This window comes from Rhipicephalus sanguineus, chromosome 7 (assembly GCF_013339695.2).
Source record: "Rhipicephalus sanguineus isolate Rsan-2018 chromosome 7, BIME_Rsan_1.4, whole genome shotgun sequence".
Classification (NCBI taxonomy): domain Eukaryota; kingdom Metazoa; phylum Arthropoda; class Arachnida; order Ixodida; family Ixodidae; genus Rhipicephalus; species Rhipicephalus sanguineus.
In genome coordinates, this window is record NC_051182.1 from 120,648,141 (window position 1) to 120,675,912 (window position 27,772).

Consider the following 27,772-nt stretch of genomic DNA (forward strand, 5'->3'; position numbering starts at 1 on the left):
CTTCGTTGGTTCCCAAAATAACAAAAAAGTACACATGTCGTATTATCTTATGTATTGAAGGCACTGAAGGCCTCAACAGCCGCCAAAATACATTCAATTTCAATAGTAGTTATGTTTTGGCTACAATATGTTACACAATCTCATGAGTTGGCATCCGTTTTAGCCCGTGTCGGCAACACTGTAAGCCGGCTCTGCGTTTACTTTCCTTCTTTTTTCGCAGGAGCGAACGCTAGCGTATACCTGCCGTAAAGTGCGAGTGTGTGTGCCTCGTTCGCACGCTATCATCTCTGGACTCTGACCTTGCGCTAGAAAGAAAAGGGGCAACGAAAATCTGTATGCAGCCGGCTTCAAGTTACAACCCTCGTGGCGGCCGAGATGTAAACTCTTCGAGCTGAAGTTGAGGACCTTCCCGCAGCCGACTCTCCGACTTTCGTGAAGCCGTGTGTGTTGTGTGTCGAAATGAGCGGTGCGCTGGAGTGCTTGGACTCGCGGTGCCTTCGACAGTGGTTCATCCTTTCAGCCTAACGAACCTTTAAATGTGTTCCGGATTAGCGAGCTGGGATTATCGGCTTTGCGGCGGATGAGCCAGCCGATATGGTCCGCGCTAACGGCAAGAGAGACGTCCGAATCCTCCTCGTTGGTGAAGGTGAGCGGGCGATTGTTTATTTAGTTAAGCAATCGGGTCTCCTCGGCGCGAGCTTGCATACCAAAGTCGGTCGTGGTGCCCGAATATCGGGCTGCGCTCCTAAGCCGGTTGGGATCTTTCGAAAGAACGCCTGGTAGGTAAGTTTTAATGCCCCGCTTAGATAACAGTCTACTGTCGTCGCACCGACAACACGGCTTGCGTGCGCTTTGTAGCTTCGATCGCTCATGCATGGATAGGTCGTGCCCGCTTTGAAGCTTACGGAGCCGGAAATTCGTTGCATTTAAAGGAACGCCTTTGACAACCTTTATGATTACTCGTTTTATTCGCGTACAAACTGCATGGTGTAAAGTCTAAGCCCACTAGCACACTACTGTCGCGTGCTAGTGGGCTTCGACTCCGTGTGTGTCGGATAACCGAAACTGCGTCTCTTGCCGGCCTTTTGTACCGTACGGCGGCATTCAAAACAACGTCGGGACGCTTCTGTGTCTTGTGGTTTGTTTGGGAAGGTAGCGAAGTCGCTTGGATGCGATTCGAAGCGGCATGTACCCGCGACGCCTCGAATCGACAACTATGCGCCGCATGGTCGCATTGGACGCGTTTTCGAAGAACACGCGCCGATTCAACGCGTCGTGGGTGTAAAGACCAGACAGTTTGGTTGAGAAAGCGTATTCCATACGCTAGCAACAAAACGTAGAAGCGATTTAAACCGGTACACCGGCGAAGCTCGATTTGTGTGGGTAGCGTCACGGCGCACATGTGCCAGGGTTTGGATTGTCGCCAAGGCCTGGAGGGGGTTCCTAGATCTGGAAGGGGTTGTGACGGGCGTCTAGAGGTGGTATGGTGGTATCTGCGGCGCAGTAGCGACGTGAGGTTTCCCGCGTCGTCCTGCGATTGTTTTGGTTTGTTTGCCTCCTTCGCGTCGTTCTTTCAAGCGAGTGAACTGTACTGATAAAACGCGCACCATGTTCGCAGGTTAAACCCTTCAGTCACGAATCGTGATCGAGTGCTCGTAGGGGGCCACAACTTTGTGTATTATTCGAAAAATGCCGCGCGAACGATAAAACAACGACAATAAAACTGGCATCTACACGAACGTACACTTACTTCAAGCCAGATTTTATAATTACTGAGGTTATTTGAGTTCGAATACTTAGCTAAAAGAAGTTAACTGTTTATTTCTAGTAGATGCGCCGGTCATTGTTAAGCCGACATCGTTCCAACTCAACAAATAACATGAATTAACAGCAGGGATATAAGAAACCATGACACATTTATCATCAAACCTAGCTGTGCATCTCTTCGTTAACCTTGTGTCGTATAACTTTCCATACTAAAGTAACTTATGTCCGTGTTTTCGATTAACAGCATTACTCAGCCCAATGTTCATTCTTTTCTTTCCTCACCATCACCATTAGGGACATTCGAAAACATGTTGCATCTCGATATATTGACAGAAAGGGCCATTGCTTGTTTGTCCTGACCTAGGCTTTGCACACTGCATGTCATAATTAGTTGGGAGCCAACTGGGAAATGATTAAATACCGTTGTGTCTTTCACGTTTTCCCACGCATTACATGGTGGTCACGTCATCATTGATCAGAGTGTAAAAATGATGAGCACCCTCCTTGCAGCGTCATCACCAGTGTAATGTGTTCTGTGCAATTGCTGCCAGTAACTGGTGTCTCGTTGACCGTTGTTCTAACTCGAAGCGTCATTGCCAGGAGACTCTGCCCGTAAACTACCCGACACTTATGAAGAGATCATCATCTCTGCTACATGTCGGCTTCGGATACAAAGTTGACAGCATTGCGGTAGTTGGCATGAAGTTTCGTTGAAATTTAAGAGGATAGATAAAAATTTTTTAATGATCTGTAGATATGTGAATCTACAGCGAGGTTGGAAAGTTAACGAGCAACAGTTCTGATTGGCTACCATGCACGTTGGGAAGTGGTAGGAGGACCGAACGATAAGAAGCACAAACAAAGTCAATCACGTACGCACGCCAGCTGCCGCAGGCACTGTTCTTCTCGGTTTGTTACGTAAGCCTGCAGACATGAGAATATCAGCGAAGCAGATATAGATAGCACCGTATTTTGGGAGCACTGTCTGAAAGCTTTTCGTTCTGATTGATAGTGGGCAATTGTCTAATCTATAAAGCACTGCGTGCGTCACCCGCTTCACGACAGTAAGGCACAGCTGCTCAAGAAGTTGCGGGAATGTCTCAAGCTATCACAGCGGCTTTCCAATGTATGTGATTTGCATCAGGTTTCAGGTCTGCACTTTCCTATGGCAGCCGCATCTGCGCAAAGCACAATGATATACCTAAGGTGAAATGAAAAAGATCAACAACAACTCTGAAGAAAACATCGACACAGTCTGATGGCTCTTGGGTGACTTCATCAGTGATTTCTCTTTTGTAAACACATTCCATCAAAAGTCTTACACGCATAATATTTTAGCGGTGGTGCCAGACAATAGCTGATGACACGGTTACACATGTAATATGTTATTTTGAGGGGGCATGGTCGTCAAAAGCTCAACGTGGTGACCACCGCGGAGCTTTGTGGCCAAGAGGGTTTTACACGCACGACGATATCAAGTTGAGCAATATCTGCAGAGAGCGTGAAAGACCGGCAACCCAGTTGGCAAAGAGGAACCTGAGTGTTGAAAAAAAAGGGAAGAGATAGCGATTGTTGTTGTCATATGTTCGCTAGATAGCTCAGAGACCGAAATAAAGGGTTGCAAAACATTGCACTCCCGAAGCTTGGCTTTTACAGCTGGGAGAAAACACTGCTACGTGCGAGTTTGAAGGCAAATACTCGTCGCCTGGATAAGTGTGTTTGTGGCAAGAAAACACAGAAAACAAAAGCAGTGTTATTTTTTTCTCCCTTGTGCTCGAAGTGTGCAGTCATTTTTCATGCTGCCCTCTTTGTGCAAACAAACAAAGGATGTGTATGGAAACCCAGGAACTACTTTTGGACATGAACAGTGTAAATACACTCAAGCCCTCGATTGCATGGCCTGCCGTTGACTCTTGCACCGCGGTTTGCAAAAGAAGAAGTTGTGTTTGAGAAAGGTTGTGTTTCGTTGACGAGAGCGCCAGCCAGATAGAAGCTGCAAAGTGATAGAAGCTACCGAGATAGCAGATGTGAATGGCAGGTGTGACAACCCACCATCACTTTATTGCCACCAGGGAAAGATGCGAAGATTGTCGTGACGCAAAAAAAAATTACCTGTGATTCATTCCAATTTATGAGTGCATAAACTCAGTGCGATGCGGATTGGTCAGACACCGGTAGTATGTACACCCTCGCAATTTTTTAACAATATCACACGAGCATTCACCTTTGGATATGGTAGTGCCTAATATAGGCAAGAAGTAATGAGATTTCCTACATGATATGCAAACACAGAGAGCACACTCATGCTCTAGCGCTGTCTGCTACGCTATTTGCTTACAGATGCATATGCACTATCAGCCTTATCTGCAATCATGCATTCAGAAATCAAGTTGGATGCTTATCGCATCACTGATCTTGTTGCCTCTTGCCGATATTAGAAACTACTGTATCCTGGGGTGCACGCTCGTGTGATATTATTAAACAATCGCAACGGTGTATTTAGAGAGATGCCCTTACGTTATTTACTTTACATTATCCTCATTTTGCTGGCAGATTTGTTGAAGAAGTCGTGACAAATAAAGTTGGCCCAAAGTACATCTTGTTCTTACAGGTTGCCTACTTATTTCTCAAAACAGGAAATGTCAAATGAAAGGTCACTGGTAGTAGGCTTCAAGCTTTGACAGTGTTGACACCATTCGAGTCCACTGCTCTATCATTTCTTCATCAGTGAGAGCACTGCTGTGGGCTAGAGATTACACTGTAGATGTTTTGAGTGTCAAATCTTGGCAACTGCACTCCGCAGAATTCGACGACATACCCCTGGTTGACTCTTACGTAAACGGTGTCATGAGGACGATACAACTTTTCGCTAAGCTCATTCAGAGTAATTTACCATTATGATTTTATGTATTTTTTTATTACCTTAATTGTCGTGTCTTTCAAACACTCTCCTGCCTTTTCTGATTCTTGAAAAATGTACTTTGGTTGCCCTTACTACAATTAATTTCTACACAGCCACTGCATTTTTTAACACTTATGTTGTATCTCTTAGGAGCTTGTTGTTAGTTTAAACTTCGTATGTTGTCATTGCTGTTTGATTGAGTAATTCCTGTCATGTGCAGCAGGTCACAATTCCGTTTCTAACTACGGGACCTACTTCTCTCTTGTATACTGACCCCTTGCAATTCTTGTTGTTTTATTGTCATAAACAAATTGATTCTGATCAAATCTCACAGAAGCAGCCCAGAGCCTACTTCTGCGACCAGTTTGATAGGACGTCATGTGAGAACTAAAATGTGTATTTAAGAACTTCAAATTTCTAACAGGGGCGTTGAAAGTCGGAGAGCTCGTGTCCTGCTTTAGCTTGTCTTAACAATGGGAGCTTTCACACAGACTGTGTGTGCGGCATTGTCCTCCTTCTTTGCCGCTGGATGCTCTCGTGTTCACACTTCTCACGTGCCCTCAACGTGCAAACTGACGCAGCCGGCGTGGGGAAGACGTCCCTCATCCTGTCGCTGGTCAGCGAGCAGTTCCCCGAGGACGTCCCGCCGAGAGCCGAGGAGATCACCATCCCCGCCGATGTGACGCCGGAGAAAGTGCCGACCCGTATCGTCGACTTCTCGAGTACGTGCGAGCCCTTCGTGTGTCATGCCTTTGTTCTTCGTTTCCCCCTTTATTTCCGTTTTCTTTCGGTCTCCACAATTTTTTAATTAAACTCTTCAAAAAACAACACACCTTTTCCAGCAGAGTAACTTAGAAAGCGCGAAAAGATATAATAATACTAATACCTTATTCTGGCATGTGTACAAGACAGTTACATGCCCACAAGATGAGTCAAAAGGAAACAGACGTAACTGTTTCCTGACTAGGCCTACATCCCAGCTCGTGAACAAAAACGACAGCAGTGAGGCAAGCGAAAAACATCCAGAACAGCCCTCTTTCCAAGAAGCGCGATCGAGCGAGCGAGCGTGAGAGAGCAACACAAATGTGTTTTTCAATCCGTGTGTTGTTAAAGTGTTCTTCACAGATTTTTTTCTTTCTTTTTCTTTCTTTTTTTTTTTTGTAGCACAAGAACAGAGCCAGGAAAACCTAGCTGAGGAAATCGGCAAGGTGAGTCTGTTCCTAGAGTTGTGTAATACCAGCATGAACAAGCACACAACTGTACTTTATTTTGGGTGAACCCTGCTCAAATCCAGAAGTAACTTGAAAGTGGTAATAATGGTGAACATTGTTGGCTGTCAAAACAAATTCGTGCAGCTGAAGTCGATTTGGCAGTTTATGCATTCGTCATTGCAAATTCCAGAAAAAAATTGCCTTCGATGTATATCCCAGGTCGTGCAGTGCGCACGTGTACATATTGCAAATTTGAAGATGCCCGCCTCACTGTTGAATTGGTTTCAACGAAATTCTGAGTGCCGCAAGCTCGTTTCGCACCGAGGAATTTACAGGTTATCTCTCACCGTTGTCTTGCAGGCTAACGTGGTTTGCGTCGTGTATGCCGTAGATGACGACGACACTATCGACAAGGTAAGTGGCACTGCGTGCACGTGACGACAGAAGCCCTCTTGCCGTTTTTTGGATGTTACTGCGCTGTGCAAACACCTCTGACTGTGGGCAAATACTCTTCTGCAATGACTCCTTCATATGCTTTCGTCTTCTTCCATTTCTTTCTCTTCCATGGTAGGGTAACGAACCTCACATGACCTTAGTAAGGCTACCTGCCTTTCCTTCTTTGTTTATGCATATCGCTGTCTGTCTTAAGTGGGTTGTGCTTTTTAAGACAGCACATAAAAATCCACTAATTGGAGTGCCTGTGCTTTACTCTTTCCATATGTAAAGGGGTGCACAACTTGCCTAATTATGCAATTACAACGTGCCCAAGAAGCAGCAATCTTTGTCTGTATGCATGTCCCATTTATAACCGCCTCGACGCGTCACTTCTGAATCAGCGGAGAAACCGTGCTGACGTTATGCCAGTTTGCAGAGTTTCTTCCGTGTTCTGGCGATGACATCAGTACCAGACGGGAACAAACGACGCTAGACACGGTACGGTCAAAAAACGACAGACAGGGTGCTCGTGCCTAGCACTGTATGTTCCCGTCGTATTCATGTACCAACCACCCAGTTAGGTGCACTTCAGTTCCACTTCCTGATTTCACCCCCAGATCACCGACTACTGGTTGCCCCTGATTCGGGAGCAGCTCGGCGACGACCACGGCACGCCCGTGGTTCTGGTGGGGAACAAGGCGGACCTGGTGGAGTACAGCTCCTTAGAGGTATGTTGTGCGACATGCCCGCGTAAAGTTTTGTGCATTGACTTGTTTGTACTGTCATGAAGGAACGAAACGCAGACGCCCACATTTGTGTTCAGATATTCTTAAACCACCGCACTCTGCAATGGTACGGCCACACTAGTGAAGTTTCTGCGCGGCAGCGTGACGAGGTCTCGGTGTTGCTCGCACTCTCTCGGAATGTGCGAGCAACACTGAGAGTGAGTGTTGTTTGTCAGTCACGCTTTTGTTGCACTGCAGAATGTGTCCATAGAAAACTCGGCGCGGAGTGGTGGCAGCCTGGTGGCCATGGCTCTGTGACATCACTTTCGTCCCTCCTGATTGGTCATTCGCTTCGCGGCATGTGTCATTTGCCACAGAATTGGGTCTTGACGCATTCTACGCGGCACACCGCAGAAATTTCTCATTTATGCCGCGTGCGGCTTGCCACAGTGCCGTGCACGGCATGACGCGTGTGTATTTGCCGCTAGCGTGGCTGTGTCTCAATACTTCAATGTAAGCCCTAAGGGCGTAGCCTACAAGTAAACCTCTACTTCAAGGCACACAAAAGCAATTTTTGTTTTCCTCACCAGATGGTGGTGCCAATCATGAGCCAATACCAGGAGGTGGAGACGTGTGTAGAGGTCAGTTACGTTTGTCCACTTCTGCGTGCAAAAATCTCAACTATCGTGACCTCGAGGTGTAACCGGAAACGCCTCGCATGCCCGTGTGCAGTGCTCGGCCAAGACATTCAAGAACATCTCGGAGCTGTTCTACTATGCGCAAAAGGCAGTTCTTCACCCCACGGGTCCACTGTATGTGCCTCAAGAAAGGGATGTGAGTGTGCCTACTGCCATCTTAGTCCTAGCACTCCTGGCCACACACTTTTTTGTTTTGCAGCTTTTGCTCAAGATTTCATTATTTCTTTGCTCTTTCTCAAGCTATATAGTAGCACATAGGAATCACTTACAGAAGGGGATACCATGTACCGTAATAGTGTACCATAATTTTTTCATTATGGTACATATCAAAACTGCTCCGGCCCATTTCCTGTATTTTGCTAGAATAAACATTCATTCATTTATTCATTGAGATGTGTACGCCCGTCAAGTGACTAACTTGCACATTCTTGCCATGCCTTTCAACGCAGCTGACGGAACGGTGCAAAGCAGCGCTGACCAGAATCTTTCACATCTGCGACATTGACAATGACGGCGTGCTAAGCGACCGGGAACTCAACGTTTTTCAGGTGAGCGACCCAACCTTGTTTTGTGTCCATTTATTAAGAACGTGTTTCTCGCTGAAGGCGGTGCCCTTCTTTTGTTTGTCACCAAGCTATCTTAAACATGCATGCAAATGCAGCATTTGCCATTGTGATGTCTGTTGGTAGCTTGTGCGCCAGATCGTATCTCTGTTGCAGCGTCGGTTACTTTTGACAATACGATGCGTAACGTCAAACTTTAACAGCACGTAATGTCCACGCTGTTAACATGCACTTTCAGGACTGTTTCAAGGGGTGTTGCACCTCGCTGTTCGTTTCTCCAGGGAAAAGCAGTGTCGTCTACATGTTGCTATTCATTTTGCTTGTAACCTTCTTGCTGAACAAGTTTTCATGACTACCTGAATTTGTGATATTGAATGTAGTGTAGCGCTTGTATGGTCAGTACCAGGTCACCTCTGCATGAGTGCAGAACTGACACTGAACCAACGAACTAGTTCTTCCCAAAGTGCAAAGCGAAAAAAAAAAAGGAGCACTAACGTCATACCGAATGCCGCGACATTTGCAGTCATTAGTGACAGGGCCATGCTTTAGCGTTTCCCCCCCAAAAAAACTCTCGACCTACTTGAAGCAGGTCACAAATTGATTTGCTAGGATGGCACAGTGAAGTAGTAAATTATGAAAGTGCATGAAATTCTAATTCTAAGCTAGTTGGGGCATCTTTAATATCAAGACTAGACTTCGCCCCAAAACCACGGCCACACAGGAACACGACCTGTGTATGTGTTCTTGTGTGGTCGTGTTTTTGCCGTTAAGTCTACTATCGGCACAAAGCTGTATCGTGAAAATTTAAGCGTCTGTCTTGTCTGCCTTGCCTCGAGTACGTTGAATGCAGTGGTAAGTGTTGCATTTTGTTGATAGCGAAAATGCTTCAACACACCCTTGGAAGCCAAAGCCCTCCACGACCTGAAGGCCATCGTGGCCAAGAACCTGGAGGGAGGCGTGGAGAACAACGGACTCACATTGTCAGGTGCGTGTTTCACGTATTAGTTACACAAACTGTAATATTTTTTATTTGTTTTTGCTAGAGCTGTGCGAATAGCAAAATTTTGGGTGCGAAGCGAATTTGAATCTTGAAGTGTGAGTGCAAATTGAATCGAATATTTTTCGAATATTTCTCGAATATTTTTCGAATACTTCGAAGTGAAATTGCAGAAAAAAAAAGAGAGGATTTCTAAGCATATTCTTATGAGATAGCAACATGAAAGTGTTTCTTTTTGCGAGGTTGATGAAGCACTGGAGGAGTGGTGTTTCATAGTTGTCTTATCAAGAATGAGGCAATGCAGAGGCGGAATGGTATTTATGTACATGATTTGGTGCAACCAAAGTGTTGCCGACAACACTTTGCACATGATAGGCAAAAATGCCATTTCCTCAGCCTCTCCTCCTCACTCAACTTCTGTGGAAGCCCAACTGATGTGGCGGACAAGGGTGTGCTCCCTTCAAGTCCGGAGTTCCAAATCTGCCTCGTAGACGTCGATATATAATAACATCTGAAATTTTGGATGCTAAAAAGCTTCGGCGTCCGATTTTTCGGACTACCTGCCCAAATTTCAGATCCGAAACAGCACTAATTAAGCCCCCACCTCTGCCACGTCTTTCATCTCCATGATGGAACCAGCGTTTTCTTGAGTTAATACATTTGCGACCATAGCAGAGCTTGAAAAGCAGCTTTGCCGCAATGCCGGGGTGTTATGAGGTGAAGCATATTGAAAATCTAGGGACCACTTCCAATAGGACGTTGACTGTCTGTTGGCAATGTTCGACATTAACGGAGCTTGAAAAGCAGCTTTGCCGCAATTCCGGGGTGTGATGAGGTGAAGCATATCGAAAATCTAGGGATCACTTCCAATTGGACGTTGACTGTGTATTGGCAAAGTTTGACCTTAACGGAGCTTGAAAGGCAGCTTTGCCGCAATACTGGGTTTAATGAGGTGAAGCATATTGAAAATTTAGAGACCACTTTCAATCGGACGTTGACCGTCTTAGCAAAGTTCAACCGTAACGGAGCTTGAAAGGCAGCTTTTCCGCAATACAAGAGCGTAATGAGGTGAAGCATATTGAAAATCTGAAGGTGTCACTTTCAATCGGACGTTGACAGTATTTGTTTTTGGGAAGTTCAAATATTTCGAATAGTAAAATTCCAGTGCGAATCGAATCGAATAGCAAACCCTATTCGAAAAATATTCGAAATTTCGAATATTCGCACACCCCTAGTTTTTGCATGTTAGTGTAGCTTACGTAAAAACACAGTCGTCATTCTCTCTCTTTTATGCACAGCCACGCACAAACTGTAGAATTCAAAGTTTAAGCTATTCTATTTCGAAAAGGCCCAATAAGTTGCAACTTGTTAAGAAGGTTACGTGCACTTTCCGATTTTTTTACTTAGGGTGTCATATTGCTGTGTTTTAAAAAGTAGTACTTGCTTTCTTGTCAGTTACCTTCCAGAAAAAATGCACATTCTGTTCTCTTGTTTCACTCTATTTGTATAACTCGCATTTTGCAAGGCCCCACGCACACTCTTTTTGCTGTTTTACACTGCCATTTTGAACTGGTAACGCGACGCTAGTTAAAGTTGTCGTAACAGCCGCTCCTTTTCTGCGTCCCTACATCCCGTACCTACACAGCTGCACATGATAAGCTTATTTGAGGTAAATTATTTCTGATTTCCTCCCTATGAAACCAAGAATGAAGCATCCAAAGTGGTCTAGGCTGATCTTGCAGTGATGCACTTATGACGGATTTGCAATCATTTTTGGCACAGTGAACCTGTTTCAGTGTTTTTATGCGTTTTGAGTAGTCACTTAATTGGTTGTGGCACCACAATCCACTAACCTTCCAGTTTATCTAGTTATGTGTTTGTCATGCCCTCAGGGCCAGAGACATTTTAGAGGGCGGTGGTATAAAATGCGGTTTGTAGCAAATAAACAAAACTCAGTGATTAACATGAACAAAATGCAATGAAAGATACAAAGGTTTCCTTTTAACAGTGTTCGATGTTGTACAAACAGATCGAAAGGTGCACAAAAATTTCTTTTTAAACGTTGTTAGCTAAAGTTTCACAAAAAAGGCAGTTATCAGTAACATTTCCAATACTGGCAGTAAGGTGGTTTCCGTATATGCGGGTGTAATGAAAGACTGATAAATGCTTTTAGTTATGTATACGGGTCCCAACCTTATGAGAATGATTAACATGTTGGGATGCGTAATGTTGAACGTTCTAAATAACAAAGGGACCACCGTACAAAAGTATTCGTTTAAGACACAGTTCCCTGAAAAAGACACGTTTTCCCATAAGCTGTTAAGTTATCTTTCACAGTAATCAGTAAGTCTTTCCTGGGTGAGCCATGTTCCGACCTCCCATGCCATGTGTTCCTACTTCCCGGGTCATGTGTTTCAACTTGCCATGTCATGTGTTCCAACCTCCCATGCCATGTGTTCCAACCTCCCATGTCGTGTTCCCACCTTCTGTGCTGTGTGTTCCAACCTTCCATGTCATGTGTTCCGACTTCTTGTGCTATGTGTTCAGACTGTGCACGTCATGTGCTCCGACCTCCCATATGCTGTCTGTTCAAACCTCCCATGTCATGTGTTCCAACCTTCCATGCCCTGTGTTCCGCCCTCCCATGTCGTGTTCCATCCTCCATGTCATGTGTTCCAACCTCCCATGCCATGTGTTCAGACTTCCTGTGCTGTGTGTTCCAACCTTCCATGTCGTGTTCCGACCTCCTGTGCTGTGTGTTTCAATTTCCCATGTCACATGTTCTGACCTCTCATGCTATGTGTTCCACCCTCCCATGTCATGTGTTCCAATCTCCTGTGCTGTGTGTTCTGACCTCCCTTGTCATATTATCTGACCTCCCGTGCTATGTGTTCTGCCCTCTCATGCCATGCGTTTCGACGTCACACGTCATGTGCTCCGACCTCCTGTGCTATGTGTTCTGGACTTACACGCCATGTGTTCCGGCATCTCATGCTATGTGTTCCGACCTCCCGTGTCATCTGCCCACAGGGTTCCTGTTCTTGCACCAAGTGTTCATCCAAAGGGGTCGCCACGAAACCACGTGGACGGTGCTACGCCGGTTTGGCTACGACGACCATCTTGTTCTTCCCCGTGAATATCTATGCCCACCGTAAGCACCCTGTGGTTCTGTTTCCTTCGGCTGCTACACCTCTCAGCATAGTTCATGATGAAGCGATGAAGCGATACATTTCCATACTTTCTGAACCCAACCGCAAGATATGGGAAGGTTTGACTTTAGTTGGAACAGGGGATATAATTTATGCATCAGTTTTTATAATTCAGAACATGTCAGGAGCATTCAAAGCCTGGCACGTCCTCCTTTTTTTTTTCCTGTAACGGACTGGTTGGTCTGGTTATTCGTTTTTAGTAAGCTCTTGCCAGGTCTTGATCTCAGTGTATGTCTCTGCATGCACTTCAATATCCTGAATCAAGCGCTCAATACAATGGATTTGGACACAACATGCTTTTCGTTGTAGAACACCATTTTCCTCACTTAGTTCAGCCTGCCTGTGTAACTCATTCAAACAAACAACACCTCTTAAGCACCCAGTTGAAACAAAGACCTCCATTTATGTTAAATTCTGTCTAGATCACGTGCATGGTAAAACATATTTTGCTGGGTTGGTGTGCGTGTATGCCATGCCATACTGCACGCAACTTTTTCCAGTCGCTTGCAGATCGGAAAGCTAACTTTTTTTTTATTTTCCTTGTGGCGCAGGATTCGAGTGCCTCCTGGCAGCAGCACAGAACTAAGTGCCAAGGGTCTTGCATTTGTCACGTCTCTTTTTGAAAAACATGACAGGGTAAGTGAGCGGGATGTTTTTTTGAACGACTTTCAGTGTGGTTGAATTCAAGAAGAAGAAGCGGACCTGAACAGGGCATGTAGCACATAAGCAAGAGAATCGCTGGTCATTAAGAGTAACTGACTGGATTTCGAGAGAAGGCAGACGTGCGAGGGGGAGACAAAGTTAGGTGGGTAGATGAGATTAAGAAGTTTGCGGGTATAACGTGGCCACAGCAAGCACAAGACCATAGGAGAGGCAGTGGGCATAGTCAAGCTGATGTTGATGATCATGCGGTCTTGTCACGAAGCCTGTCGTACATCAAGGCACTTGCAATTTTCCAACCAAACACGTGTCGACTTGTTCCTGAGACTTGATTATCCTAAATTCCATTGGTGAAGCGGGACTGCATGCTCAGGAAATGTTTTTGTGCTCCAGTTACATTGTATACTGCGTAAAACGATAAGTGGGCAGACTGCCAAGTGCCGAAGTTCAGAAGCAAAATCTTGTGGCTTATCTCGCACTCCGATAACAGTTGCACCCTTCGTGGAGTGTTTCTTTTGCCATGCAACGATAATTGTCTTCTGGCTTGCTTGTGTTTTCTTTCTTGTAAGCTCTGCAGTCGCCACTTCTCTCTCATGAACGCTATGTCACGCTGATTACACACATGCCGTTTGTGACCGGGAAGTGACAGGCACATGGCGATAATGCAAGGAGAGGCACGCAAGATCGATGACAACTATTGCTCTAATGCAAAAAGACACCCTTTTTACTGACTCTTTTTTTTTTAGAGAGCATGAAATGCATACAAGTGAGATCACAATTATTCTTACGCAACGAAAAGACTCCCCAAAGGGCGTAGTTGTGGTGTGTCACAGGACACTTGCATCTGTAGGGAAGGACTGGAGGGGAGGCAGAGTTCGAAGTGATTGTAAGATACCCCCACTAAATAGCGTTGCAATGTGGGTTTGTTGGTGTGGCATCTTTCAAAGTAGTGAGTGTTAGTACTGCGTATGTTTTGTCCGTACTGCGTATGTTTTGTCCGTACTGCATATGTTTTGTCTCCCCTGTATCCCCCATTTGTATGCGCTACAACGTTCTTCAGAGCCCTACCAAAGTTGAGCGCGGATAATTTGTCAGCGTAGCTGCACGAGTCTTTTAAGCTAGCGCCTCCTGTATGAAGAACATTCGGCACTTGCCAGTGTTCAGCACACATCGCTGACTTTCCTCGCGTCACATTCTGCGACGTCGCGCAGGACGCAGATGGCTGCCTCTGCCCGTCCGAGCTGAAAAGCCTGTTTGCGGTGTGCCCTACACAGCCGTGGGGCACGGACCTCGTTGGCACTGTGGCCACCAACGATGCCGGCTGGCTGACGCTACGTGGATACCTGGCCCACTGGGCGTGAGTGAATTTGCCACTTTTCAACGAAGAACGTCCTGTCACTTATAAAAGTTCTGTGTTGTTCTATTACTAATCAAAGGACATTGGTTTCATTAAGATATGTAGGAAGCACTTGACTGTAAAATTGTGTCGTAGAAAATAGCTGACAATGAAAAGTCTTTAAAAATAGGCATCAAGTGCATTTCTAATGACACGTGCGCAGGTTGACTACGGCGTTGGACGTCCACAAGACGTTAGAGTGCCTGGCGTACCTGGGCTACATCGGAGGCGGCGAAGAGAACCAACTCTCTGCTGTCCAAGGTGGGGCACTCGTTTTGCACTCAAGCGGTTGCATTTTTTTTTTTCATATTGTTTCTCATGCAGCATAGATCGTTTTTAAGGCGAGTCGCCAGAATTGCAAGCATTCATGCTGTAACAAGCACAACATTTTCCAAAGGCTGCGTGTATGCAAAGCATATAGGACCAGCAAAAGTGTATGCATCTGAGCTAGTTGGTACTTGACTTGTCTAGATACAGCAAAAAGAAACAGGACCTAAGAAATGGGCATACAATAGAGTTGTCGTGCATCTCTTGCTTAAGGCGTTGCCACTGCAACAACATCATTATAGCAGCACTGTTACGTCTTTCATACAACAACACCGTTCTGTGAAATACGTATGTTCCTGACGTCCTGTTCCTTTGAACTGTTTTTACTAGAGCTGTGGGAATAGCAAAATTTTGGGTGCGAAGCGAATTCGAATATTAAAGTGTGAGTGCGAATCGAATCGAACATTTTTCAAATATTTCTTGAATATTTCTAGAATATTTTTCAAATACTTCAAAGTGATATTGCAGAAAAAAAAACTTAGAGAGGATTCCTAAGCACATTCTTATGAGATAGCAACATGAAAGTGTTTCTTTTCGCTAAGTTGAAGCACTGGCGGGGTGGTGTTTCATAGTTGCCTTATCAAGAATGAGGCAATGTAGAGGCCGAATTCTATTTATGTACATGATTTGGTGCCACCAAAGTTTTGCCGACAACACTTTACACGTGATAGGCAAAGATGCCATTTCCTCAGCCTCTCCTCCTCTTTCAATGTCTGTGGAAGCCCAACTGATGTGTCGGACAAGGGTGTGCTCTTTTCAAGTCCGGAGTTCCAAATCTGCCTCGCAGAAGTCGATATATAAGAACATCTGAAATTTTGGATGCTAAAAAGCTTCGGCTTCCGATTTTTCGGACTTCCTGCCCAAATTTCAGGTCCAAAACAGCATTAATTGAGCCCCCACCTCTGCCACATCATTCATCTCCACGTTGGAAGCAGCGTTTTCTTGAGTTAGTACATTTGCGACTGTAGCAGAGCTTCTCTCATCCTCTTCTCTGCTTTCTTCATGTTTCAAGCATTGCACTAGGAATAACATGTTTAGCAAATATAGGCACTAACTTGTCCAGGAAACCTTATGAGACCTCTCGTGAAACCTTTTTTTACAGCAAAGCTGTGTACGGCTATGTTCTGGCGGATCGTGTCTGCAAACAGAACAACACGTAGAACATCGTTTTTCAGCACCCCTCGCGACCGCCAGCGCCTCTTACACAAATATTGCAATACTCGGTGGCGGCACTTGCCAGGAATCGTTGTGCCCCTTTGTCTCGTGACATAGAGATCACACTAGCACTGTCATCAGCATTTGCCTTTTGGACACTTTATGGGACGGACACGTGTAGTTCACTCGAAGGAAGAATAGCAAGAATTGGGGGGCGCCCAACGCACACAGTGGGTGCGAAAACGACATGAAGCTGCTGCTGTCACTGTCTTCGCTGGCTTCCATCTTCAAGGTAGTGGAAGGGCTCTACATTTTTTTGTTTTTCTTTCTTTTTTTGGGAACATGCAGTGACGTGTGAGAAGCAGCTGGAGTCTCAGCAGGGACAGAGCACGAGGCAGGTGCTGCACTGCCGGGTGCTAGGTCCACAGGGCGCGGGGAAGACGTGCTTCCTGCGCGGCCTGCTGGGATGCAGCCTGGAGCAGAATCCGCCTCCGGGACACCCCGGTCCCAAGTACGCCGTGGACCAGATCGTCGTCTACGGCCAGGAGAAGTACCTCCTCGTAAGGAATCCTTCCTCGACCAATCGCCTATATAAGTCCGGGGACGTCTGTGAAAGGAGCCAGAGTGTAACTACTGAGAATTATCCCGCGGACACACTTAGGTGTCCCTGTAACCCTTTGCGACACAGCTTCCTTATTTGGAGACACGACTTACTTTTTGCCATTTCTGTGCACTATTGGCAAGGAGGAGACCACAAACACTGAGCTAATGGTAAACTAAACATTCTTGTTGCCGTAAGGTTCTTTACAGTAGACTCTCGTTAAATGGAACCTCAAGGGACCAAGAAAATAGGATCTGTTTAAAAGGAGTTCCGTTTCCTGAGAGTCGAGCAGGGGTGCATAATTTAGGTACAAAACCAATCATGTCAGAGGCAGTTGTTTCATTTAAAACGAATTTGCACTGTATTTCTAGCCAGAGGTTTCATTCTTTTTATACAAAAACAAAGCGTGAATGACTTCATGATAAATAGATATGTAAAGACAATTTAATTCAGATTAATTACTGCAACACACGTAAATCAATGTGTTATAACATTATTTCTGTTTCAATAGAATATTGAGTGCCCTGAAACGATGTTGCGTCAATCTGACACATTTACACAGAGTTCTTCATAGGTGGCGCCTGAAAGGGCTCAAGCGGAGGTGCAGGCCCTCACCCTGTCATGCTCCTCTGTGTTCTGTCCGCACGTGCATACATCCGTTTGAGTGTTTTTGCGGGATTAATGTGTTTTTCCTATGCCTCCATGCCCATGCAGCTCCACGAGGTGGACCTGTTTGGGCAACACGACACGGCCGTGGCCCCGGAGCTGAGCTGTGATGCTGTCTGCCTTCTGTTCGATGCCAGCAACCCGCGTTCGTTCGAGCACGTCGCCAGGGCCTACCTTGTGAGTGCGCATGGCCGTATCTGCCGGAAACGTAACCCTTGTTGCACGAACAACAGTCCATTAGCCTACCAGCCATAAGCTTAAAGGAGTACTGACATGTATTTGAGACATTTTCGGATTGTTGCTCTAAATAAAAACACTGGTGTCGAGAACCTTAAAAAGAGTATTGGGGTGCCGCAGAATGCATTGAATGTATTTTTAATGCCGCCACATTAAAAAGCCACTTTTGGATTTGAAAACGAGGGGACAGTTTCACAGTGACGTATCAACACAGGCTGATGTAGGTCTAAGTCACTTGGAGACAGCAACTCTTGTCATACTAGCAGTAGCTCTGTCGTCTGCTGTCAGTTGCACGTGGTTCACATAAACGACGACGAGTGAATTATTGTCCAGCGGCTCCGGCAGTCATTTGGGCAACTGTTTAAAGTGGAAAAAACAGTGGAACACAGGGCGAAGGAAGGTGACGCAAGGACGGGTACTGATTGCCAACTGAAAATTGTTATTGAAGAAACCAAGTATATATACATACAGGAAAGCATGAAAAAAGATTAGGTTGCAATTTTAATCACATGCGTGACGTGAGATAGCGGATTTCCTCCTCTAACCGATCAAGCGACCGAACGCTTACACATTGCTCGCCCCTTTGCGTTCTGTCACTTGATCCGTGTGACAAGGAAATCCGCTATCTGACATCACGCACGTGATTAAAATTCTAATCTAATCTTTTTTCATGCTTTCCTGTATCTATATATACGTGGTTCCTTCACTAACAATGTTCAGTTGGCAGTCACCGCCCGTCCTCGCGTCACCTTCCTTTGTCTTGTGTTCCACTGTTTTCTCCGCTTTTGAGTAATGTACCAACTAGCCCGCCTTTCGCCGCCCATCCGAGTGTTTGGGATGCATGCGAGGAGGAGAATATACTTCACGTTGTCTCGTGTTTCCTCCGTTTCTCCGTTTCCCAGAAACACCTGTCCGGCAGCTCTGTTCCCGTCTTAGTAGTGGCGTCCAAGAGTGACAGACCGGCCGTGCGGCAGGAGTACCCGGTGCAGCCAGCCGAGTTCTGCCGCAGGCACGACCTGCCTGCGCCCCAGACTTTCTCGTGTCTGGTGACGCCGCCCAGGGACGTCTACGTCAAGCTCACCACCATGGCTGCCTACCCGTAAGTGACGACTGCGCGCTGGATACTACAGAACTAGTGAGAGGAAGTTGCACAGTTGAACCCCTTTATAAGAGGCACTGATGAAACATTGGATGTTAGTGACACCAGTATGCCTGCATCCAAATAGATGTTGACCAGAAAATGAGAACATGGTACCCTGCTTTTAAGAGACATTTCATATAAGGGACAAAAACTGCTTCTCAATGTGTCTCTCTTGTAAAGGGGTTCAAGTGTAGAAGCGTGAACCATTGGGCTAGGTGGCACAACATTTCAACAATGAAGGCAGGAGAATCGCCGATGAATAAGTACATCGACCCTGTCAATACTGCATTCTTTTTGTCTGTGTACTTATTCTTTGGCAATTTTCTGTTCTTCATCCTTGAAATGATAGAAAGTTGAGCTAGTTGGCGGGGATTCACTACTACAGTATAACCTCATTACAACACACCTTCATAGTGAAGAGGATTTTGATCTATTGTAAAGGGAGTATGTAAAATCCAAGTTCTGTTACAACAGACTTTCATGTAAACACTGAATCGGTCTGTTATAACCGGAGAGACTTACGTTTAATGGGACCAAAAAAAATGTGATTTTTGGAAAATCGCATTTTCAGTTCCTGTAGCCCATTTTCTATCTGATTCCAAAATATCTTCAATGAAAACTACGTAGAAGTGCAATAAAAAATTCGTTTTGCGTCTGCTGACTTGGCGAAAATTGCGGAAACAAAAAAAAGCGTTTTTCAAAATTGTAGCGCGGCAACGGCGCAACCAGGCGCCACCATTTTGGGCTCGTCGTAAAGAGCATTACACCGTGTTCAAGTTCTCCGTTTCAGCTGGTTCCTCCATTCAATAACAAGCGTACAAAAAGCACATGTTCTGGCTGCTTCTGCGCTAACGCTTGCTTCGGGATCGTCGTCTGCTGCTTGTGCGTCGCGAGGTCGTGGCTGTCGAAAATTGCGCTGCATAGTGACGCGTTCGCACTCGTTCTGTGTTCACGGGTCGACGATAATTTGGAACGCTTTAGTTGGGCAGCTGCAAGCGGAAGCTCAATCATCAGATTACGATAGCGCGCCGCACTCGTCGCGAACATCGCAGACGTGCATAGAACATCGCAGACGTGCGACTAATAGCGTTGACTCGTTGGACCCGCTGTTCGAGGTTCTTCTTATCAGCACTTCGAAGTAATGACGAAGACCACTGCGGGGTAACTCTTTGTACTCGCAATCGAGCATGACGTACTTTGAAACATCGGGCACCGCTGCCACGCACATCGCAACTGAGCTTTCTACTACATGTCGTGGTTAGGCCTAACTCCGTTCACGGTGCCGATGTACGAGACAAATCCGAACTTTGCGGGCAAGAACATCGCGCTAGCGGACATGCGAAAGCGAAGAAGCCGCAATGTCCTTCGTCGCAAGCAATGAATCGCATCGCCCGCTGGCTCCTCAGAACCGCGGATGGGCATTTTGCGCATCGGCAGCGGACTCCCCGGCCAAGCTCGCCGCGCGGTGACCGCTCGGAGAAGCGGTGGCAGTGGCTCGCAATTTCTCTTGTCAGCGTCCCAAAACGCAACACCAAGCACGCTGCGCGCCGATTTTTTGTCGCTACAGCTAGGCATAGCTGATCATTGACAAACCGCAGATCGGCGGCCTTCGTTCTTATATCGGTACGTTGATATCCGCGGTGCGCTGCTCCCGTCCCGAAAGTATGCTAAGCGATGTTTGAAGTCGGAAGTTAATGACCGTGGTAGAAAAGTCCGCTCTAAAGAGTCCTGACCAGCTTGCTGGCCTAAAATTTGGGTCAATTATATCCGAATGTCCGTTGTACCAGAACCTGTTGTAAACGAAGCTCAATCAATGGAACAAATACGGAGGTCAGCATAACGCCGCAAATTGCTATGTAATATCCGAATGTCTGTTGTAAACAGATCCGTTGTAACAAGGTTATACTGTATAGGTGTTAAGGTGCGACTACTGGTCATGGCTTGGCTTATCGATAGCAGTGGAAATGCATGCATGAGCTAGCCTGCGATTAACTTGCATAAAGAAGAAATTAAAGCATCCTCCTAATGAGGCACGAGACTTTGCATGTTGCAGGTATAAGGTAATCATTTGGAAACGTAGCACATTATGTTGGCATAATCAGTTTACTGCGAATGATGGCGGGCTGGACAGATGCGGCATGTAGGCAATCGTGATGACGCCCCATATTTCCTTTCCATGTATGTCCCGTCTATCTCAATTGCACCTCGCCACCTATCTCACAGCTCTGTGACCCCATTTCACACTCAGGAGCCAATGCTGTGCTAGTAGCACAATCACCGAAGAACACCAGCAACTGTCGAACAATCGACAGTTGCTGATAAAGGGTTCTCCTGAAACATTCTTTGTGTCAATAGCTGCACAATGTTTGTATGAGCATGCGAGCACGGTTGCATGGAGTTATTTGCATGGATTGTTTCCCATCCCCAGTTTCCTTCAAGGGTTTCACTAACCGGGGAGAGCATGTTAGATGGCACGGGCATGTTATACAAATGTAACATTATGCACTAGTGCTCACATTGTGGAAATGGTGTGTATACAACGTGCAGGAGCCTACGACGGTTGGTTCACGTGCTGCTAGTACGGCCCATGGCACCTTGGCTATCGCGATACACCAGGTGGGTGGTGGGAGACTTAAGGGAAAAGAACGACGCATGCTGGGTTAGCTTGCGTCTTTGGGGAGGTTTTCTGGGTTTTTTTTGTTTTTTTTTGTCGTCATTCCTTTTTGAGAAGAGAGAGAGAGAAAAACAAAACAAGTGCTCAGCTCGCGTAACACACCAATGCACATACATAACTGACCATTGCACCAACTTGTGTGGGGCCCTACCAGAGGGCACCACTTAACCCTTTCAGGCCCAAATTAATTATTTGCAATGTAAGCAACTGGTTTTTGCATTTTGGGATGTGCATGATCCCCCCAAAAAACAACGAAAGCATCTTTTCTCACATTTTTAAATTAAGAGTAACAATGTCCATATCAATTTATTAAATTAATGATTATTTATTGATATTACCAATATTTTTACTTAATTTATTACCTAAAAAGTTATTTAGATCGGATAGCATAATGCCCAATAGGCCAAGATTCAAGTTTTCGACACAAAATTAAAGTAAATGCCCTATTTCTGCATGGTGAAGAAGCTGCCTCAGCGAAATGCACAAACGGCGCGTCGGCTTCAATAAAATCTTGGTCCACACGTGACCTCGCTTTGTTGTGTGTGCCAGACTGGCACCGTATGTAGAGCAGATGCTAAATATGAGCTCTTCAGGAGGAACAACACTTTATCTTTACCAGGTGCTGGCTGACTGACCTACAAAAATTATGATTCCAATTGGAACCACTGGGTCTTAGAGGGTTAAGATTGAGCCATGCCGACTTTTTTTCTATAAACATATTTCTTCTTCTTCTTCTTCAGGGGAACCACTGGAATAGACGGATTACACTAAACACCGTGTTTCGTGAAAAAGGCCACCAGGGTAATAGAGTCGAACACGGATATATCGAACTCGAAGGGGATCGCGAATTAGTTCGATATATGAAAAATTCGATATAAAAAAATACAGGTCCCGAGACCTTAGCAGTGGCGGACGATCACCTACAATTGGCGCATTAAAGAATGACGACCAATTCCGCACACACGATGCAACAAAATGTTCTATATGCGTGAAAAAAAAAAATTGCTTATCTTAGCTGTCCAGGTGCGAAAGCCCCGTTCCCTCCATGTCGCCGCAACAACGGCGAATCAAGCCGAGCGCTGCCGCCACTTCAGTGGCGGAGTACGCACGTGTAGCCGCCACCTCGCCCGGACGATCTTCGTCGCCACTTGCGCTGTCGGCCTGGGCATCCTGGGTCCCTGCGACCGCAGCTAGTATGTCCTCGTCAGTGAGGCTCGCAACAGCCTGAACATTGCAGTCCGCTTCCACGAAATCGTCCACAGACACTTCGGGTGGTACGGCAGCTGGGAAGAGGGACGACAACTCGCGAAACGCGTCGTCTATGCGCTCGTCGTCGCAGGAGCATGCACACGACAGGCTCCTGACGTTCGCTGCTCTGCCACCTTTGCCTTGATATCTGCCTTGTCCTTCAACAAGGTGCTCGGTGTGCTCCGTGGTATCCCGATGTCGTCCGCCACCGCCGAACTTTTTTCGCCTGCCTCAACACGCTGTATGGCTTTCAACTTCATCGCAAAGTCAAGGTTCTTGCGCTACTTAACGCTGGCCATTGCTACACGAGAATTCGAAAATTCAAGCAGTCCGCAGGGCCTTTGCACAGCACGCACGCAAAAGAGGAATGCGGTAGTATGCGACAACTCATGGAAGTGGACTCCGCCAACAATGCGCTGGCGATCAGTCGTGATGGCGGCGATGGCTACCCGGGCTCCCTGCGAGGGCAGCAGCGATGTACGAAAGGCACGAGCTGTGGTTGGCAAATAAAGGCGCGGGCTGTGGTTGGCTGATCAAAACTCACAAAACAGCAACAAACAAAAGAAAGAAAGGAAAGGCGAAAGGAGGAAGCCGCTGGCTCCTTCGTTCCTGCTCTTCGAGCCGATGGTAACGCGGAGAAAGCATGAGAAAGAGAGAGAGAGAGAAAAAAAGAAAAAGAAATGTTCCGCAAGTTGGAGAATGCGCCCAACAGGAGTACAGTGCAGTGTGAGCCCTCTCGCCCTCACGTTTTTCGAGCGTATCGGGTGTCGGCGGAGGCACGGTGCCACGAAGGTCGCGGGGCGCAGCGAATGCTGAAGCGTGCCTTCCAGCTGACGCGGCGTTCGATATATCCGATGGCGGGTAAAAATGCCGTTCAATATAAACGTGCGAATTTGTATACTTTTACAGAGGATTTTCAAGGGGATAATGTAAGAGTTCGATATAGCCGAAAATTCGATATATGTGAGTTCGATATATTCGTGTTTGACTGTAATTTGTGTCTGTGGCAGCTGACCAAATCGGTGGCTCTTTTTCTTTCCATCATGCACTTCACAAAAGGCATGGAGATTTTAAAAAAAGTGGTGCCTTCAGGTAAGCAGAGGAATAACGAACAGGTTATGCTTGTGGTACTGTTTTTGATACGTTGAGGTGAGCTTTCAGCTGTGAGCAGTGTGAGAAACCAATTACTAATCATTTAGTTTTTATACTACATAATTAAGCTCGAGCTTAAATCAAATTTCATATAGTTTGTTTTATTACTAATGTACCCCGAATAACCAAAAGGAATGATGAGCTTAACAGTCTCTATTCTTAATTGAAGATCCGGGCGATACTCGTTTAATCTAAGGTTGTTTTAACCCTTTGAGGGTTGATTTCTTTTGCCTGTGCAACCCACCAGGTTTGACTTTTTTATTGCTGATTTAAATTCTTCAGGTGAATCTATTTCATAAAATAGTTTTCGTAATTCTTTTTAGGATGACCATAAAGTGACAAAAGAATCCGTTGTGTTGTTACATATACGTGGTTTATTCATGAGTAACAGCAATATAAATTCGAGGAAAAAAACCTACACGACTGTTAAAAAGTTATGCGTTGCAATAAAAAACATACTGTAATTACTTTTTCAGGGCACACTCGTGCTTTGCACTACCTTTTCTAGGCTCTTGAGGGCTTGACCTTTCATTTGACGCAAAAAAACGACAACTGAAAATATTCGTGTCAGTGCCCCTTTACCTTATACCTCATAAAAAGCCCACTTTCAGATACTAGTGTATATGTACGGAGAAATTCTGTATGGAGAAGCGTCTGTACAGAATTTGAGACTTGAAATACGAACTGTAGAAGGGTACGCATTTGGGCTGGTTGGTTCATGATTACGGGTGAGAAACAGCGCTAAAAAGACGGGACAAGAAAGGACACGAGACCACGGCGCTGACTAACAACCAAACGTGCTTTATTCCTTCAGTCGAGCGTATGCATTAAAAAAAAATACGAGCGTATGCATTAAAAAAAATTACGGTTAATGCTTTGATACTGATACCAAAGGAAGAAAAATACTGCCTTTACCACTCACCGCTAGTAACACACGACTAGGGCATGACTGGTATGTGCAGCTGCGTGGCGCCAACTCCAAGATGGCAGTCCACACGGTTGGTTGCCCACATGGCACTGAAACTCCTCTGAAGCAGAATGCTGGAACTTATGCCGTAGCTACAGCCTCCAGGCTTACGTGTTGTGTGCTTAGCTGCTGTTCAAAATATACTGACAAAAAAAACATTATGATCGTCAACCCTGAAGCTTTGCCAAGATTACTTCAGTGTATTACTGCTCAGCCAAGTTGGTAATAAATGAGCCACGTAAACTGTTGAAGCCATCTTGGCAAAACTGCCGAGCTGGTACTTGTCGATTATCTCATGAAGGAGCCTCTAAATTCAGCCCGAGTCGCATAATAATTCATGCTTGACTCCTATACTCCATTCTAGAGCACTGCACGGGCCGGATTTTACGGCCCGGGCCCGCTTTATGAAGCCCGAGCCCAGCCCGGACCCGCGGTTCCAAGCGCGGGCCCGGCCCGGGCCCGGGCGTACATGACCGAACCTAGCCCGAGCCCGGCGCCGGCCCGTGGTTCCAAGCCCGGGCCCGGCCCGGGCCCGGGCGTACTTGACCATACCCAGCCCGAGCCCGGCCCGGGCCCGTCGTTCCAAGCCCGAGCCCGGCCCGGGCCCGTCGTTCCAAGCCCGGGCCCGGCCCGGGCGTTCATTACTAAACTAATCCAGGGCGCGCTTGTTCATGACCAGACCCAACCCGGGCCCGCTAGAGGATATTAGTTGATGATGATTATTAATGATGCCGTGCGCTTTGTAGCGGGCGATCGGACGGAAAATCCGGTGTGTACATGCATAGAAATGTTGCTTTGCCTGCGGTGGTAGCTCAGCGGTTAATCTGTTTCGCTGTTAAGTCCTAGGACGCGGGTGCGATTCCCGCGGCCACGGCGGCCGCAATTTGATGGGGGCGAAATGCAAGAACACCCGTCTATATACTTATCTTTAGATGCACGTTAGAGAACTCAAGGTGGTCGAAATTAATCTGGTGCTACTACGGCGTGCCTCGTAATCATATCGTGGTTTTGGCACGTAATACCAAGGAATATAAATGAAATGTACCGTATGTGTCAACCTAGAATAAAAGACCGAAATCTTTATTCCTCCCATGGGAACAACCGTGATCTGGCCCATTGTTAGTGCTGTTAATATATATATATATATATATATATATATAGATACGTGATCTGGCGTGTTTATAAGGAAACCCACCACGATGTACTTGTTACTTTGACAAAGTCTGGTCCAGCAGACGAAACGTTAGTGGAAATATACAGTGCCAATCTATATCTATACTGGTGAAAAAAAATAGCACTTCAACTGTTTTTCTATTTTTATTGCTAAGCTTTACTAAGAGCCAGCTCTTTGCACGTGTCACTTCAGCTTGGCACAGTATACCTTAGACCATGCAATGCATAACGTTCACGTGCGCTCGAAGGCCCGACTTACCGAGTCCGGCCCGGCCCGCACCCTCAAGCCCGGGCCCGCACTTTCACGCCCGAGCCCAGCCTGGGCCCGCCGAAAAACGCTTCGGACGGCCCGGCCCGCGGGCCGGGCCGGGCCCGGTCTTTCGGGCCGGCCCGTGCAGTGCTCTACCCCATTCCATACAGAGCAGGCAAAGCGTTGGAGGCTACGCAAGAAGTTCAGTCAGCAAAATGTGTTACTCCACGCGTCTCATAACCGCGTTTCGTCATTGTAAGTGTTTACGCGTGCAGTGCAAGGGCATGCACGTCATGCATTGCGAAGCTTCAAATGAAATACAAAGAAACGAAGACAACGAAATGCTAAGGTATATAGAAAACCATATTCACAGCCGTATAACGGAGTTGTTTATCTCTAAGGCACAAAAACTTCTGAAATATTACTCCGTACAAAACTGAAAGAAACCACATTTTGGGTGCGAAACAAGAATGAACCATTTCTTGATGCGAACACATCTACTGCAGCATGTCTAGCTATCCTCCACAGTGTTGCTTGCTATGTACGGAACGGGGTACAGCGAGCTGTAATCGCAGGGCTGTCTCCAACGATCGCTGGCAGTTGCCGTACACAGTACCAAACGCCTTGCACCGCACTCTCTGTGTCTCGGCTGATGCTGATAGCACGAACTGCAGGGAAAGCGTATGACCAATGCATTCTTTTCTCTTTCTGTTAATGCAGTCGACTTGCGTCGGCCGAGCCTTCGGCTTGGGTGGGCGCCGGCGTCGGAGCTGCGGCGGCAGCGCTTGTTGGAGTACTTTTGATTCGTCTGCTGCGGGCGTCAACAAGAGACAGGTGAGTGGTCACATGGCATCCTCGGATCGGTCTGTAGACGCTTTTGCACATCAGCCAGCACTTCATCCAAATGATAATATGTAAAACTGTACGTGACTCATGCCTGGCGTTGCATTGGCTGTTGCGTCACGACTTTGTCATCTGTTCCATTTCTAAAACGGGAACTGATGGAGAGAAGTTGGTCATGATGTGTTGTTCTTGGTGTTGAAAAATGCGTTGAAGCTTCCCAACACTCTATGTTTTGGGCCATGCTGCATTTTCTTGTACTCTCGAGCTAATTTTGTAGCGTAATGAAAATATGCATGCGCACACCATGTACTTGTAATTATTGTGTATTTTTTTCATTGGACTCAACTAGCCTTCAGCTACGGGTCCAGCCAGTTTTTCATAACTTTGTACATTGTATGTGCCTGCAAATGAAGAATTTGAATTTGAAGTTGTGTGATGATATGACGGCCATTATGTATAATATTATGCCCTTAATTCTTTATTGCAGGTAGCAGCAGTTTCAGTCGCACCACTGCCATCGTCTTCAGTCCTCGTCGAAGTCAAGAGCAGCTTCTCTCTTTTTCCTGCTTTTTTTTTTTGTAGGTTCTACCTGACCTTTGACCCTAACTCGTGCCAGAGGCCAAGAGTGCCTTGGTGCTGCTAGGGCCATGTTGCATACATATAAAAAAAGAGTTTCTAGACATTTCATGGCTTCTGTTCTTTGGTGATGCTTACACAGAGGGGTCCACACTTAAAAGGAACACCTAATATTAGTTAAGTATTCTTGCACTGATAG

General features: G+C 46.2%; 1 protein-coding gene across 2 annotated transcripts; it reads left to right on the forward strand.

Moving 5' to 3' along the window:
* Nucleotides 1–207: 207 nt before the first annotated feature.
* On the forward strand, nt 208–27,669 carry LOC119399811 (mitochondrial Rho GTPase 1-A). Of its 2 annotated transcripts, XM_037666666.2 has the most exons (19): nt 209–646; nt 5,251–5,391; nt 5,834–5,877; nt 6,241–6,294; nt 6,933–7,043; nt 7,631–7,681; nt 7,773–7,874; nt 8,188–8,286; nt 9,178–9,286; nt 12,329–12,449; nt 13,059–13,143; nt 14,379–14,524; nt 14,727–14,824; nt 16,394–16,605; nt 17,361–17,489; nt 18,452–18,648; nt 21,238–21,306; nt 26,875–26,988; nt 27,485–27,669. In XM_037666666.2, the coding sequence occupies exons 1-19, from the start codon at nt 595–597 to the stop codon at nt 27,486–27,488; spliced, it is 1,938 nt and encodes a 645-aa protein (XP_037522594.1). In that variant the 5' UTR covers nt 209–594; the 3' UTR covers nt 27,489–27,669. The 2 variants fall into 2 exon arrangements, with proteins under 2 accessions (XP_037522595.1, XP_037522594.1); XM_037666667.2 differs by lacking the exon at nt 21,238–21,306 and having other exon boundaries at nt 208–646.
* The last annotated feature ends 103 nt before the right edge of the window (nt 27,670–27,772 follow it).